Here is a 17212-nt window from a genome sequence, read left to right as displayed (position 1 = left end):
AAAGGGCCCTGAGGATTTTGCTCCCATGGCTTCCTCTGCACGTTCTTTAAGGGTCTCAGAGCTCGTGTGGTGGGCGTGCTTGAGCCTGGATAACGATATCACGTTTCCACCTAAATTTTATCTCATTTTGAGTAAAAATTTAAGAAACCTGACGTGGGCACGAGGAATATGAAAAAATTACAAAAAGTTATGTAGTGATAACAAGTCCAGCGGTTGCCGATTTATTGTAATATCAAATCCCTTATTTCACACCTTCCAGAAACTTAATATTTTCGTGATTTCGTCTGCTTGAATGTCTAGCTTTAAATATAATAAGAGTTGAAATTTGATACAAGCCGTAAAGCTTAACATATCACTTTACTTGGTCTATCACGATTCACGATTCACGATGAAAATGTAATGTTATAAAACATCTTATTTATTTTAATTTGTTAAACTTTAATTTAAATTTCAGGCTTGATTTTGCATATGTAAAAGTTTAATGTGGATATACTACTTTCAGTATGCGGAGAAGGTCACAAAATTTGAGAATTACTGCTTCTATTGCAGTTATTTTCTCTATAATCTTATGTTATTCACAAGAGCTTGATCAGTCTTGTTTTTTGGGCAACGCTAAAGATGACAACAAGGACTGTGAATCTGATATTAATGGGCAGCCGAATTCTTTTTTTAATAAGCAAAAAAAGAAGTATATTTTGTACAATGTTAATCCAGGCGAGGGATTTAACTTGAGGAGAGATGTTTATATGAGAATAGCTGGTATGGTTAGAAAACTGATAAGAGGAAAACCGTCATTGCAATGGGTTTTGGTTCTGCCCCCTTGGGGGCCTCTCTATCACTGGGAAATTAATCACAGAGGCTCACCAAAGCGTCAAATGAAACTCTCTTGGAGTTCTTTCTTTGATATTGAAAGTTTGAGTTTTTATGTGCCTGTTATGGAATTCACCGAGTACTTGAAAGAACAAGGACCTTCAATTGATGTTGTATTTTATCTTCAACAAGAAGAGTGGAATGAAGATGAAGAGTGGAAAGAGAAATTTGCAATAGAGGACTGCAAATCAGAAACACCTTACTATAAAACGAAAGATGGTTTTAGTGGGCAGTTCTGGGGCTATAAAGAAGTTCGTGCCAAAGATTTTCATTGCGTAACTGCTCAAGGTTATGCAAGTTCTCTGGAAAAATTTGTTGAAGGAAATTATGCTTCTGTAATGATAGACAGGGCTGAAGTGGTGTTGCACGATAGTTTCGGTGATTCTGATTACTGGGCAGCAAGGCGTAGTATGCGGTTTTCCACTCATTTACGTGCTATTGGAGATGGTTTTAGGAGAAAGTTCCTCGATTCTACAGATGTAAAAGATGAAACTATTGTCCTTTCAGATTGGAGAGAAATGAAACCAAAACATGGCCACGCTAAAGGTGGTCCATACCTAGCTGTTCATTTAAGAAGAGGAGATTTCGCTCAAAGTAGAAGTAAAAATGTTCCTAGTTTACATCATGCTGTAAAACAGCTTAAAGCGTTACAAAAGAATCTTAATTTAACTAAGATATTTGTGGCAAGTGACGCAACTAATGATGAAATAGTTGAATTAGAAAACAATCTTCCTGGAATGATTAAATATACTCCCAATAATAAAGAATTTTCAGACGCATTTGCTGGATCAGTTGCCATTATTGATCAGTGGATTTGTGCACATTCAAAGCATTTTATAGGAACATACGAATCAACATTTTCTTTCCGTATTCAAGAGGAGAGAGAAATTCTGGGATTTCTTCCATCAACGACTTTTAATAGGCTTTGTGGAGATGATGAAATGACTTGTACACAACCTGCTAAATGGAAAATTACATATTAAAGCGAATTTCTTAATTATCATCTAAATTTAGGTGTAAAAATTTTGTGAGAAGAGTGACCAATACTATTTTCTATAAATTATGTGGCCTCGAATTTAAGTCCGAGGGGTTGAGGAGGGTCTAACTTCAACAATGATACCACCTGAGTTAAAGAATTCATCCATAGGCTTTTACCAAGTTATTTCAAGCCCTCCCTAAGAACATGTTGTGTGGGCCCAGCAACTCCATTTACGAATCGAATTTAAATTAATAGACACATGGTTGCATAGAGCAATAAGTGATCAGGAAAACATGGTTTTTACTTAATATTTTACGAAAATATTTCTTGAATCTTTTTTGAAAATGTATTTATTAACTATATCAAGAATGTAAGTAACTTCAATACATTCTTGACTATATGAAGTAATTTTTCCTAGTACACTTTTAAAAGTCACTAGATGACTATCATGACTTGGGCCTAAGGTAGTGCCTGGCGAATTAGCCTAGCTGATTATTATTATTAGTAATTTTAACTTCCGGAAAATAGGATTTTCATTGAAACCAAGTAATAGCTCTTTATATAAAATACGAGAAGTCACGTGATTACGTTAGATTCATCTAGCAGTGAAAGCAAGAATGTATTGAAGTTACTAAGAATATTTCAGCATAGCATTAACCCCTGGTACCATCCTCGCAGCTTTTGTGGAGAAAGTTCGTCTGCATTTAAGGCGCATTCAAGGTCATACCGTATAGCAAACTTGAATGGGAAAGCAGACGAATTTAAGCTCCAAAGGCTGCGAGGATGGGAATCAGAATCCTGTAGTCCAATATTCTTAGTAACTTCAATACATTCTTGGTGAAAGTTATAGCGTTTTCCATTGGGGTCTTCCTAGCACTTCTCAAGTGCTCCAAAAAAAGACGTTTTCCATTGGGATAAAAAGAGCATCTCCGAAAGAGAAGTACGTCTTCCATTGACTCTTTTGCCCCCTCCCGGAGTGCTCCGAGCTGCTCCAACTCAAGAGACAGAGCAGCCAAATAGAGCAATAGTTTATCACTTCTAGCGTTTTCCATTGGGGTCTTAAACATGGCCGCTGTTAATGAAATGGCAGCTGCGCATTTATTTCTTGAATCTTCCTCCTCAGATAGTTCAAAATACATTGTAAATAAATGAACTCACTATTTATAAAAACGAAACAATAGATTTCCTCATTTTCATTTCTTTGAAATTGTTGATTGAAGATAAAAGGAGTCTAAAACCACCTGATCATTAGCCATTTTGATAAACACAGGCTAAACGTGAGATCTCGTTTAAATTATTTGGAATAAAGCGCGAAACATTCTGCACCGTAAAACGCTTCGTATTTCTTTGGGAAGTGGGAGATTCGTTCCTCCGAACACTTCTGACGTGGAGCAATGACGTCAGAAGGCAATTCTGAAGCACTTCGGAGCAGCTCCAATGGAAAACGCTATTAGAGAGCGCACGTATATTTTTGTTTTTGTTGAGGTCGCGCGAAAACGCACGAGACCCTACACGGCAATATTAGGAAGTTCGCGCTCCAAAAAATAACACTTTTTATACATGTATGCGTATATATTATTTTATAGAAAGAGCTATTTTTTAGGTATTTTAACTTTTAATAACGAAGTAGCAATTTCTTATTGGTCTTTAATATAAATTCAAATTTTGGTTGACGGGTCTGCATTTTTAGCCACCTTTTAATATAAGCGCCTATAGCCCAAAATTTGATGGCTGGGTGCATAAAGGAAGCAAAACAGTTATCATTTGTCGGTGGCGTCATCTACCGCAATTTACCGATGTTAATAATTTAAGCCAGTGGCGCTATGTACCACTTGCGTGAAACAAGTATAAACAGACGACATTTAAAAGAAAAATTATATTTTCTTTGATAGATAGGTGTCGCCAACGCATAATGATAGCTGTTTCGGTTAATACTTGATTTTAAGACTGTGTTCTTCAAGACCCCAGCCACAGCAGAACTCAATGTTTATGCCAGCGCTAGAAAACATTCAGTCTGTGAGAAATAATTCTACGTGTAGCCGGGAGTAGTGGCTCACTCCTGTAATCCCAGGCGTCTGGGAGGCAGAGTTTGTGGATGGCCGTGTGGGGAGGACCACCAATCCCCCAACGGGTGGTCGGAATACTTCCGCCACGGGTGTCCCCACCCCTGTCCCAACGTATCCCCCCGTTAGCGTGGCCGTCCCACATATCTCGCCCTGATTAATCATATGGTGTCTTCGCCGGGCTCGCGGTCTTCTCAGACTCACATCAGCCCTTTCTTCTTTGAATAAAAAAAATTCTACGTGTACATTCCTATGCATTTTCTATAAGCTTCGTGCGTAGTTTAAACTTTGGTCAGAAGTATCGCCGCCTACCGACTGAGTTTTAAATCGAATGTGTGAAAGCTGTCTGCTCGTTCAAAATTATCTCTGATGTAAAGGATGAACACTTCAGTTATAGCGTTTTCCATTTGACTGCTCTCGAGCACTCTAGATCGCTCTGATCAACATTTTATGTTCCATTAGCGTGCTCGGATCTGCTCCGATCAATTAGTTTCGCGTGTTCTCGGGTGCTCCGAGATCGCCCAAAACCGATCTGCCGATTTCGACAGATCAACGGATCGAGATCGGAGCAAATTTTCGCGTGTTCCTTTTAGATTTTTTGGCAAAATGGCAGACCAAGACGCGAAAATTCTAATTACTAGCAGACGAAAAACAACAAAGCGCGGGAATATGTCCATGGAATGTTCTATTTGCGGTTTTACTCTAGTCGATTGGGGCGAGATCTATGACGTCAGAGACAGATTCTGAGCGAATCTTGAGCAATCAAATGGAAAACGCTATAAAAGAACATTCCTATTCAAAAGTTGTCTGCTATTTCTTCACACATTAAGTTGACAGGCATTAAAGTAGATGGCTCGAAGGATAGGCATACTTCGAAAAATTCGGGTTGAATTCAGGTAGCTTCTTTCTTTCCGTCTTGTGAAGCTTTAGTCCTACCCTCTAAATTCAAAGGTTCTGTGAGTTTTGAAAGGGTCGCGGCTATGGAGTGTGAATTTTGCCAGTTTCCTGCGCGAGCTCCGTAAATAGGGCTCGAAAAATTCAAGAATATGATTATCCTCAACTGCACTGAGGTACGAAAGACGAGAAGCTACTCTATTTTCACACCGATTTTTCAAACCGTTTAAGCTGTTTAAATTATACCGAAAAATTGAAATACTGAAAGTAAAATTAAAATTTTATGTTACTGCTGAATTTGTTTTAGAACTTAATATTAGCATATTTTTAACTGTGACCATAGTCGATAAAATACCGGATTTGATATACACTGTATCAACTTATTTATTTGGGATATTTTGTATAGTTATATTTTGAAATGACAAATAAATATTTTTTGTATTTACAAAAACGTGTAAAATATTAATATATGGTGAATTCAGAGATGGGCAAAAAATCATTTGGCGAATAACGAATAAATTTTTTTCGTGTCAGTTGTTATTTATAAATAACGTTACAATTAATTTATTTAGAGAAAAATATTTTAAATAAATATAGGAAAATGTTTTTTAATAAAATAAGTTTATAAATAAAAAGGCCAAAATATCTGTTTTAATAAATCATTTGAAATAAATGTATTTTGCAAATAAAGAAGACTGAACTATTTTGTCATCAGATATTTCGGGTTGGCGTGGTTTACAAATAGATCGTCAAAAATAGCTTCCGTTTATTTTTTATTTAGTACATAACGAATTATTTGAAACAGCTAGACTCAAGGAAAATAACTGAATATATGGCCAATTTGTAAGAAAATACAATACAAATTCCAAAGACTTTACAATTTTCGACACCATTTTTATTTTAACAAAGAGTATCAATATTACCCAGCAATGGTGGTCACTATTTAATGTCACAGCGAAGGCACAGCAGACCTGTCGGAGGGGAGGCAGCGACATGTGAGTGAGGCCCCTTCTCACAACACACATGTTTTGCGATGGAATAAATGAGGGGTCCAAATAAGTGCCGCTAAGTAAGGGGACTCCCAAAAGTGCCCTTAGGTGTGGGGACCACAAAACGTGTCGCTTAGTGCGAGGCCCTAGACGCTCGCCTCGCTCGCCTGTTCTAGCGCCGGCCCTATAGCTACACCACTGTAGCTAAAAATTAATTATTTAATTAATGCTACTAATTTTTACTTGAAAGCATCATTTACCTTTACTATATACACAAACCTTACGAAGATACGTGAATTTTTTTTTACGCGATAATATGACATTCCAAGATTGAAATGGTAGATCACGAGAAAAGAATTGTAGCCGTGGCGGAAAATGGGGGAAGGACTGACCGCCCCGGGTTCCAGTTTAGCTAGGGGTATCGTTTACCCAAGGCAAAAATTACGGAAGGGCAGTAAATTAATAAAAACATTAATCTAATACTGCCGACCCCATAATTAACGTAGCATCGTCCAAACAGTGGCGTAACTAAGGACCTGCAGACCCCGCGAACGCGGGGGGGGGGCTTTTTATTTTCACAAACTAGGGGGCCCTTTCGTTTTAAGTATTTTAACAAGGAAAACTTGTAAAAATGGAGAAAAATGGGTTACGGGACGAATAAAAGACAGCCTTTAAACAATACTAAAATTCAATCTGACTCAATATCCTACGGTAGAAATCGCAAAAAATATCTAAAGGAAGCTTTTGAATATAATATTTTAATTTTCAAATTTCAGTAAATGAAATTTGCGGTTTTTAATTTAAATAGACATATAATATATTGCATTCCATTAAATACGACACTACTAATAATTTATATCAAATACATTTCTTTTACAAAGGGGCCTTTTGATATCCTGCGAGGGGCTCGAAATTTGTCATTACGCCACTGCGTCCAAAGCTTCAAACTGGAGGCGCTTTGTCGGTGGCATTAGCGTTAAACGTTGCCATTATCAAGAAGTCAAATATCCCGCCACAGTTTACTCCATATAGTGCGATAAGCATTTTTTACGAACCTTGCGTTTACTCGATTAACTAAAACGAAAAGAACAAAGGTCACCTTAATCCTTATTCGTTATTTAAATTTAAGAAAATATTTCAATTTTTTTATTCCGCGAAATAAATGACGGAAAATATTTTGTTAAAAACAATTTAGCAAATGAATGTTCATGAAATACTCGTAAAATATTATTTTCCAGATAATAGTCGAAAATATTATTTTTTAAATTATTTACCAAATAAGACCACGACAAAATATTTGTTTAATTGCTAAATAACTATACCTAAAATATTTAGCCCTGTCAATCGACGAATAAATATGATCAGATATTTTGTTATTTAGTAATTTATTCGTTATTCGCCAAATGATTTTTTGCCCATCTTTGGGTGAATTCCATTATTTACTTCAAAGAGCAGGCCTACAACGTCAGGGGAAAATTCAGGGACTTATGAAAATTTGTGTAATCGTAGAAATTAAATATTTGTAGTTAAAAACACAACCTGTACAGTCACTTTTATTCAAAAAAGCAGTTAAAGGGCCACAGCGACATTTGGTGGCAAAAAAAAAATTGAGCATGCTTTTCATTCCCCCAACCGCTCACTCGACCTTGGCAGAGGCGGGCAGAGTCAACCGTAAATTTCGCACTTTACTGACTTTACACACATTTTGCCACCGAACTTTGGAGCCCCTTTAATGCACTGGTTTCTAGAGTAGAATCGGTCGTATATGCTACCATGTGTTACTTTCGGGCTGAATTTGTTAAACGCCGATGTGGCCCTTTAATTTTACCATAAGTAACATAATAACATTAAATATGACACTTTCGTATTGCTTTATTGCTTATTTTTTTATTGAACATTTTTCAACACCGACCCTCTCACCCAGCTTGGACTTAAACTAGCAACCGAACTGAGTAGCTTATTATTGTCGTTGGTAGTAGTATATTTCACCGTCATATTTACACATTAGGATACTCTGTGCTGAACTAAATATTTATTACGCAATAACTCTGATAATTAGTTCGGTGATAATTATTGCTAATTGTCATACTTATTGACAGTGGCGTAGCCAGGATTTTGTTTCGGGGGGGAGGGCACACCATTGAAAAAAAAAGGTATACAAACTAAAATAATAGTACGTACGACCATACGTTTCGGGGGGGCATGTGCACCCTGGCTACGCCACTGCTTATGGATGTTATGTTGCATATGATTTTCCTAGTTTCCGACGCGAACTCCGGAATTGGTTTTAGAAAAATAGCAGAATTTAATGGCCCGGATCAGCTATCAAGGAGAGGAGCTACTTGATTTTAACCCATATTTATTAAAACGGTTGTTTGGCCCTTAATTAAGTTAAAATTCTGCTTCCTCCGACTTGTAGAGACTCATTAGCGCTTCCTCTACGTCATGACGTCGTCTGTGCCGTCGCCTTCCTTTAAGCTTGGTAGACGAAGATGAGACGACGTTATGACGTAGAAGGGGATCAAAGTTTTAATTCACTGTCATTTGGAATCGGTCTATAAGAAATAAGCATGTTATGATCACAGTTTTCCTTAAGTTTACGCAGTGAGTGGTGTTGCAAAATCCGTTTGAACGAATAATATCAAGAGAAATAGGGGAGAGTGTAGCTCTTAAAACAAAAATGACCTTTCCCTTCGCTTGCTACCTTGTTGGAGGATTGTAGACCATTGGACCGAAATTCCATTCGTCCGAATGTACCATTCAACCGAATTCCAATCGACCGAAAACCGCGTTTTGCGCGGTTTTCATTCAATATACCGTTAATGATACATATTTATATATCGTAGGTTACGTGACGATAGTATATCTAATTTGGGCTAAACTATGTCTTAAATATTTATTATTTCGTACCGACGTGTATTTTTAGACCTTTTTACCTTGAAATTTGATATTTTCCGGGTTTAATTTTGGAAAATAACCTTGATAAGACCCGATGTGAAATAGTTGCCTACCATATCTAACCCAACCCAACCTAACCTAACCTAACCTAGCCTAACCTAACCCAACCCAACCCAACATGAACTAACCTAACCTAACCTAACCCAACCTGAACTAACCTACCCGAAGTGAAAACAAACCAGATTTAAATTTCCCATTCAACTGAATCCCGCCATGTTGGGCTATAAACGAAAATACTTTTCGGTTCAATGGGATTTGGTCAAACGGGATTCGGTCCAATAGTATACAACCTGTTGGACAGGCTCAATGTTTTCAAACTCCCCCCTCCCGCGAGCGAGAAGCAATAAAGACGCGCTTAAGTCATGGGACCCCAACGTCATTCTTCTCGGGAATATAGTGCTGGCCGAGGTACTCTGGGATACGTTTATATCTCGTTTTCTACGAAAAGCGCGCTAAAATGTCAGAAATTTAACCCTTGGTTTCATGGCTTTTAATATTTACGAACTTAATATATAATGCACAAAATGTTACAAAGTTTTTTTAACGCACCACTGTTTTGTAGTTTTCTATTATGCTCCTGTAACACAAAATTATATATCAAAATGAGTTGACTGGGTTTAATATGATTCCTCGCGTTGCCATTTTGACTTGACATAAACTGTAAAACTTTAGGCAGGCAGACTACTACAAAGCTTAGCAGACGTGACGAAATATCCCATTGATCTAAATTTCGTAATTGAAAATATAAATTTACTTTTAACACGCCTTTTGTTTATAAATATAATGTAACATAAATATATCGTAAAAAAACCGTTAGCTCGGTTTTAAATTAAAATTAAAAACGAACTTTTTTTTTGGTAACAAAAAAAACGAGATACTCATGAAAATGTGAAGAGGCTTCTGCGGGAGGGGGGGGGGGCGACAACTACTCTTGAGGATTTGTTCCCCTCAAACAAGGTGACGCGCGCGTTCGGCGAAGAGCTACACTCTCCCCTATTTTATCTTGATAATATTCTTACAGAACTTTTACTCTATAAGTAAAAGTCAAGAGCGCCCCTAACGGCAAAAACGTGAAATTCGTTAATGCACTATAAAACATTTACTTTTTGCTTCCTTTTAGCCTAGCCCTGTAAAAATTTTAACTAATAAATGATATTCTGCTAATTAATTAAGAAATTATTTATAAACATAATTTCAACCAGCTTTACGAGTTGGCCGAAAATCACTTAAGTTTAATCGCTTTTGTGGCATTTCAATGTCCAATATGTCATTTTAATATTTCTGTTCAATTTCCGACCATACTCTACTTAAAGAAGCCTCTTAAAGGTACATTATCACCCAATTTAGGACGGATAACCTAGTCTGAATTTTCACAATTTTCTTATACCGTAAGGTAGCGCCTTCCCAAAAGAAGAGGCGAGAATTTGAGACTGTATAGTCAAAATCAGTCTGAAATTTCACCTATAGTACGAAGCCATGGTCCGTCGAGAAAAGCTGCAGCGGAGGAATGCTTATAGTATATTTATTTATTTATTTATTTATTTATTTAATTATACAACAAACAATATCTGCAAAGCCAAAACTGACTTGTACGCAGAAAAACATAATACAAGGATAGGAATAAAAGATCAAAATATAGAAAACCACAAAGCGAAAAATAAAATCAATCAATCAATTCTCTAAATCAAAGAAGGCTATTAATTTTGAGCGGAAAACAGAATAACGTTTTTTCAGTTACGATTTCATTTGGGAGCGAATTCCATACATTAATGACACTACTCGAAAAGAAATTAAAACGGACGGAAGTTTTAGTTTTGGGCGAGTGACCACGGGTTCTGGACTCTTCGCTTAAAGAAAAATAATCGGAAAAATTAAGTACTAAGTCATTATAAAAAAATTTGTGCAAAAGACTTAAATTATTAATTTTGTGTCGAATAGGAGTACAATGAATAGCGAGGGCTTTTAACCGGGAGGGAGCAGGGAGCTTATCAAAATTGGTAACCAATTTAGTAAACTGATTTTGCGCCTTTTGCAAATTCGTAAGATCTGTGGATAAATGCGGAGTCCCAACAGGGAAACAAAAATCAATGATGGGGAGAGTGAGAGAATTGTAAAGCTGTTTAATATGTTTAGGGTTCCGAAAATTTAAATTACGACGAATCAACCCCGCCACCGAATGAACCCGTTTTGCAACCTTGTTGGTATGAGCGGAAAATTTAAGGTGAGGGTCAACAATGACCCCCAGATCACGCTCGGAGAGCGTGGAATTAATGGGAGTACCATTGTAGTGTAAAAAAAAATTAGGATTATTGCGATCCAAATGAAGAACAGAGCATTTAGTATTGTCGAAGGAGAGCCCGTGACAATCAGCCCAGCCAACCACCGCATCCAAGTCCTTCCGCAACACGAGAGAATCAGAACGCGATCTAATTTTGTGGGAAAGCTTCGAATCGTCGGCAAAAAGCAAAATAATCACGCAGATATATCGTAGTCGTTGAAAACTCAAGGTGATAGATGTTTCGTATTTGTTTTATCTTTCTAAAGTAAATTAACAAACAGTGAAAGTTTATACAAAAATAACATCTGGCTTTATTTGGTTGAATTTTAGGGACTAGAGTGTTAATACTTTAAAGGGGCTCTAAAAATCGGTGGCAAAAAAAAGAAAATTGAGCATGCTTTTCATTCCCCCCAACCCCTCACTCGGCCTTGGCAGAGGCGGGCAGAGTCAACCATAAATTTCGCACTGTACTGACTTTACACACATTTTGCCACCGAACTTTGAAGCCCCTTTAAAGCGGGAGATTTGAAAGGTAAGGCGGTGTTATGTAGTCATGTAAATAATCATCTGTTGTAATACCCATTCAAATATTCCCACGTAAATATAAGTAGTTCCTATTTTGGTAAATAGAGGGAGTTAGGGTCACTACAACAAAAATATATAACAAAAACAAGAGAGATCAGAGTTAGGAGAGAAGAATGTAGATAAGTTCATTTATTCACTATTTGTTAATAAAAAGTATTTAGTTTATAACAACCATCAGAGCTTTATTACAACTCACGACACAACAGGCGGTAACTATGAAAATCTGAATATGAAACATCCCTTTTTTAATTGAATGTTATTTAGGTTGTTAAGTTATATAAGATTTAAGAATATTGTGAGATATTGTACATCAAAGGAACACATTTAAATGGGTAATACTATACTATACCGAATGTATCACTGTCGGACATATTCTTTGAACTTAGTTGGGGTGTTCACTTGTCTGCCACTTCTTGTACGAGTAACTTGGCGCGGCAGTGAGGTTGGTGTGCGCGTTGACTTAGGAGTGGCAGGAATAGCTGGTAACTTTCTGATTTTCGTTCGAGATAGTGACTCTCTAACTGGAGTACTATTTGTTGATTGTGGTATAGCCTCAAGCGGAAGTGTCAGAGGTGGTTTGTTTCTTTTCTGTTACTGCAGCTGAAGGAATATTGCTGCTAGTAGTTTGTTCAGATTGTACAGTTGGTGATTGAAGTTGGTTGGAGCTTTGTACCGTTTAAGGTACAGGATGTGGTATCAAAGGCATAGAACGTTGTAAGGGCTCATTGATAATTGGTGCTGTTCACATTTTTGGGTCATGAGAACAATTCGGTTGGGCCTATAGTCTTTTTCATCAATGCGTACCATGTAGGAACGTTCAGAAATCCTTTTGAGTACCACGCCTTCCTTCCATAATCTCTGTGTTAAGTTGGGATTCGGCTTAACCCATACGAGTTCACCAGGTTGTAAGTCTCGTAAAGGTGTAGTGTGTTAATCGAATTGCGCTTTACTTTTAAGTCGTTTCTTTTCTTGTTGTTTTATAACGTCCTTTACCACTTGTGGTTTAAGTTGGCGATCCGTGAAAAGTAATCGGGAGCGAAGGCAGGACTAGAATTAACGCCTTCTCTTGGAGAGTTTCGCCAATCAAGCAAAGCCATGTGTAGGTCTTCTTTGGAGCGTTCATACTTTTGCAACATAGTTTTCGCAATTTTTACGGCTGATTCCGCCTTTCCATTCCCTTGTGAATGATAAGGTGACGAAGTTTCTAGCGAACTCTTGAAAAGTACGGCCATTAAAAGGAGGGCCGTTGTCCGATATGACCACTTCGGGAATGCCAAAACAGCTGAAGTGGCGTTTGCAGCATTCGACAACTGTTGCACCGGTAGAGTCTGGTAAGGGGTCAACCTCCCAATAGTCGGAATATATATCGACCATAACTAAGTATTTTGTCAAGGAAGCGAAGCAAGAGGGACGGATAATAAAGGTTCTTTAGCTTGAGCCACGCTAAATTCGTTGCAGATAGTGCATTGTCTAAGTGCTTGTTTAATCTGATCGGTAATTCCAGGCCAATAGACCCCTTCACGTGCCTTGCGGAGACAAGCTTGGACACCGCAGTGACTTGAGTGTAAGATTGTGATCATTTCTTGTTGCATGGCTCGGGGAATTAGAACTCGAGAGTCTTTGTAAATAAGTTCATCATCAACTGTTAATTAATCGCGGAAATTCCAAAAGTTGCGAATTTTAGCCAATCGGTCAACGGAGACGCGTAACTAGTCTTCGTGTTTGATATCCTCAAAATAGTCGAGGTGAAATATGAGGTTATCTTTTTGAGTGCTAGATGATTTATCCAAGGGTAAAGGAACTCTGGAGAGGCAGTCAGCAATGTATATCTCCGAGCCCTTTTTGTAGCAGACTGAGAGATTAAAATTTTTAAGTTTAAGTAGCATGCTTTGTAAACATTTTGGTGCTGTCAGTAGTGGTTTCTTCCAAATATTTTCTAAAGGTTTATGGTCTGTTTCCACTGTGATTTTGTCTCTACCACACAGGTATTGATAAAATCGCTGACAGTTGAATACAATTGCCAGACACTCTTTCTCTATCTGAGCGTTTCTGCGCTCAGTGTCTGTTAGCGACTTGGAAGCAAAGGCAACGGGCTGTCCGTTCTGAAGCAAAGTAGCACCTAATACAAACTCGGTGGAGTCACATTGGATTGTGACTTCGTCTTCAACATTGTAGTATCGAAGAACCGGGACTGTACATGCTAGGTTCTTGACTGCCTCAAAAGCAGCGGAATGTATCTGCTCCCAAACCCAAGGAGTCTCTTTTCGTATGATTTGTCGTAGAGGTTCCGTATAGTCTGATAACTTGGGGAGAAATTTTGCGAGATACGTAATGAAACCAATGAAGCTTTGCAGCGACTGTACGTTGTGAGGGAGAGGCATATCTTTTATTGCCCGGACTTTTTCAGGGTCGGGACAAACGCCTTGTGAAGTTAAGAGGTGGCCAACGTATTGTACTTCAGGTATTCGCAGTCTCATTTTAGACTTGTTAAGCTTCAAGTTACATTTTCTGGAGCTTTCAAGGAGTGCTATGAGGTTTTTATCATGGTCTTGAATTGCGTCTTCAATAGTGTTGCCACAACCAATGCAAATTATATCATCAGTTATATTTTCAATTCCTGATAAACCTTCTAGCACCTCGTTCAATCATCGTTGATATTCTTCGGGTGATACTGACAAGCCAAATGGTAGCCGTTTCCACTTGTATCTGCCGAAAGGAGTCCAGAAAGTCGTATAGTTGGTACTTTCCTCGTCCAAACGAACTTGCCAAAACCCATTTTTTGCGTCAAGGACGGAGAATACCTTTGCTTTAGCGAGTCGTGGTAATACTTCTTTGATGGTTGGTAACGGATACTTTGGTCGTTAAAGTGCGCCGTTGAGATCAAGAGGGTCTATACAGATTCGCATTGTCTTCGAGGGTTTTCGTACGACCACCATACTTGAGATCCAGTCCGTTGGTTCGGTCACTTTTTCAAGGACGTCTTGTTGTTCTAGTTCAGCAATACGAGATTTAAGAGCGTCTTTCAGTGCCACCGGAACCATTCTTGGACGATGTTGTACTGGAGTAACATCTTTGTCAACTTCCAAGTGACAGTATGCTGGAAGACAACCAAGCAGTGGCGTAGCCAGGGGGGGGGGGCACAGGGGGCACATGCCCCCCCCGAAACGTATGGTCGTACGTACAAATATTTTTATTTTTTTACTTCTTTTCAATGGTGTGCCCCCCCCCGAAACAAAATCCTGGCTACGCTACTGCAACCAAGGCCTTCAAAAACGTCAGAGCAGTCTTCAAGTATTTTTGTTTAGTTAAGGGACTGAATAGTGTGATAGGTTCGATTTTATTTTTGGTCATTTCGGAAGACGAAGTTTCTAAGGTAGAATCTGGGGTTTTAGTGTTGATCTTAATTAAACCTAGTTTTTCACAGGTTTCTCGTGAGAGCAGAGGAGTCTTGTCACTCTTGACTACTTGGAATTCAATATCGTATTCTCTATTCTTGTATTTACAACGTATAATTGCAATTCCAATAGGTTTAATAATGGAGTCGTTATAGCAATTAAGTCGAGAGTTGTGTACTTCCAAGGTCTTCTTGTGAATGGGTAAGGAATCGTAGAGTTTCTTACCAATAACGTTGCATGTCGAACCACAATCAAGTTGAAATTTCCTAAGATCAGTGTAGTAAAGTACTTTCCATTTGTAGTTTTGGAAACTGCAACATAATCCAGAGAGTAGCACGAATCGTCAGAGTTCGGTGGATTAGCTTCGTCAACAATATGGATTTGTTTTCTATTTTTCTTCTTATAGGAAGTCTTTGCATAATTGCCCTTATTCGAGGTAGATTTACAACATTTTGCAAAATGGTTGAATTGTTTACACTTGCTACAACAAGTCTTGCCAAAAGCTGGGCAAGCATTTCTATTTTTTAGGTGTACCTTTTGATGATTGTTGTTTAAGTGATTGTTCAAGTGATGGATGGATTTAGTTTCATCCTTCTTATCAGGGTTCCCGAGTTGTTGAACTTGTCTGCAAGTGAGTTCATTTAGTGCGGCACATTTCTAAAGCTTTGGCCAACGTTAAGTTTGGTTTGTTTAGTAGTTGAGTTTGAAATCGGGAATCTAACATTTCAAGGACGAAATGATCCCGTACGAAGTCATCAATCTGCGAGGAAGTTATTCGAGCTGCGGTAGCTTGTGCTGCAGGGCCAGTTGGTGGAGTTACGTAATCACAAGTCTTTACAAGTTTTCGCAGACGTTGGATGGTTTCTGCAGGTTGTTGAAATGCTGTATGAAAGATATAACGTTCATAAATCACATTTCGTAGTGAAGCAAAATGGCTGTCCATTGCTGTGATAATAGTTGTAACTGACGCTGTTTGCAAGGCTGATAAAGGTAGATCTCGGTAAACCCGGAAGCAAGCAGTTCCCATCACCGTTAACAATGTAGCTTTCTGCACATCATCAAATTGTGTATTCAAACCAGTAAACTCACAGGTAAAATGGAACTTTACGTAGGGTTAGGGGACTTGGTCAAAGTGGTCGGGGTCGATAGGGTCGGGGCCGAACTGGCCTCGGGTCAAAACGGCGGGGGCGAAACAACTGAGGTCAAAACGGTGGGGTAAAAACATCCGGGTCCGTCTCGTTCCGACAGTCCGATATGGGCTAGGGGGGGGGGGGGCTCACGCGAACAGTCACCACACTTCGTCGAAACACACGCGGAAAGGATTGCACGTTCCCCGAACGGAAAGGGATGAATCCAGGCAGCAGATCGTAGTGGCTCCCAGAGCCCTCTTTCTCTCCTGATTCACGATGCGTCGCTTGACCCGAAGTTGCTATGGAAGGCGAGGACTCTTTCTCTGGAATATGACGACTCTGCTGTATCCTCTTCGGTTTACGGGGTTCCGGGTTACGGGATTTCCGGATTACGCAAGTAGGCTCTCAGCAGTCTTCGTCGGGATAACTCTTTCGGACCTGAACGGAATTCTCGGACTCTGGATCTGATTTACGTCTCTGGCTCTCTTTGGATTGGGATTAGCTTTCTCTCTGGACTCATTGACTTTCATAGCTGGATACGTCAGGGGACTCGCTGGATGTCATCAGGGATTGACGTTTTAATGCTAGGGGTTCTCTTAATTTCATTTAGACTTCGCTAAAGTTTCTAAGTTTGGGTTAAAGTTTAAAGTTTCTAAATGAAGGGTCGGGCCATGACGGAGCGGAGCTTCCGCCTGCAAGTCTCTTCGGGTTTCTCTTCTGTTTTCTTATTCTGTTTCGAGGGTGCGGGTTTCTTTTATGCCCACGGTCTTGTCCATCATTACTTAATGATGGTGCTCTTCTTGGGCATTGGGTATTTGGGACGGATGGGGGTGGCTTACGCCTTCGGCCATGCTTTTTCGGGTCTACGTGACTAGGTCGTTTCCGATAACGTTGTTTCTGGGGTCTGTGATCACATGAGGTGTCCTTGACTTGTTGTTAAGCGGAGTTTCTCTCTCGAAAGCATTGTTTATGCTAGGGCGGTTTTTGGAAGTTTTATTATACTTTTCAAGGCTTAATCTACATTACTTTACATTTAACTTTAATATTTGACTAAAACTTAATGGGGATCTC

General features: G+C 38.8%; 1 protein-coding gene across 1 annotated transcript; it reads left to right on the top strand.

Moving 5' to 3' along the window:
* The first annotated feature begins 376 nt into the window (after positions 1-376).
* On the top strand, positions 377-2350 carry O-fut2 (O-fucosyltransferase 2). The gene is made up of 2 exons (XM_090171547.1): positions 377-396; positions 455-2350. The coding sequence occupies exon 2, from the start codon at positions 504-506 to the stop codon at positions 1851-1853; it is 1350 nt and encodes a 449-aa protein (XP_090027673.1). The 5' UTR covers positions 377-396; positions 455-503; the 3' UTR covers positions 1854-2350.
* Positions 2351-17212: the final 14862 nt, after the last annotated feature.

This window comes from Leiobunum rupestre, chromosome 4 (genome assembly GCF_980474605.1).
Source record: "Leiobunum rupestre chromosome 4, qqLeiRupe1.1.hap1, whole genome shotgun sequence".
In the NCBI taxonomy this organism is placed as follows: Eukaryota; Metazoa; Arthropoda; class Arachnida; order Opiliones; family Sclerosomatidae; genus Leiobunum; species Leiobunum rupestre.
This window is presented reverse-complemented; position numbering and strand designations above follow the sequence as displayed.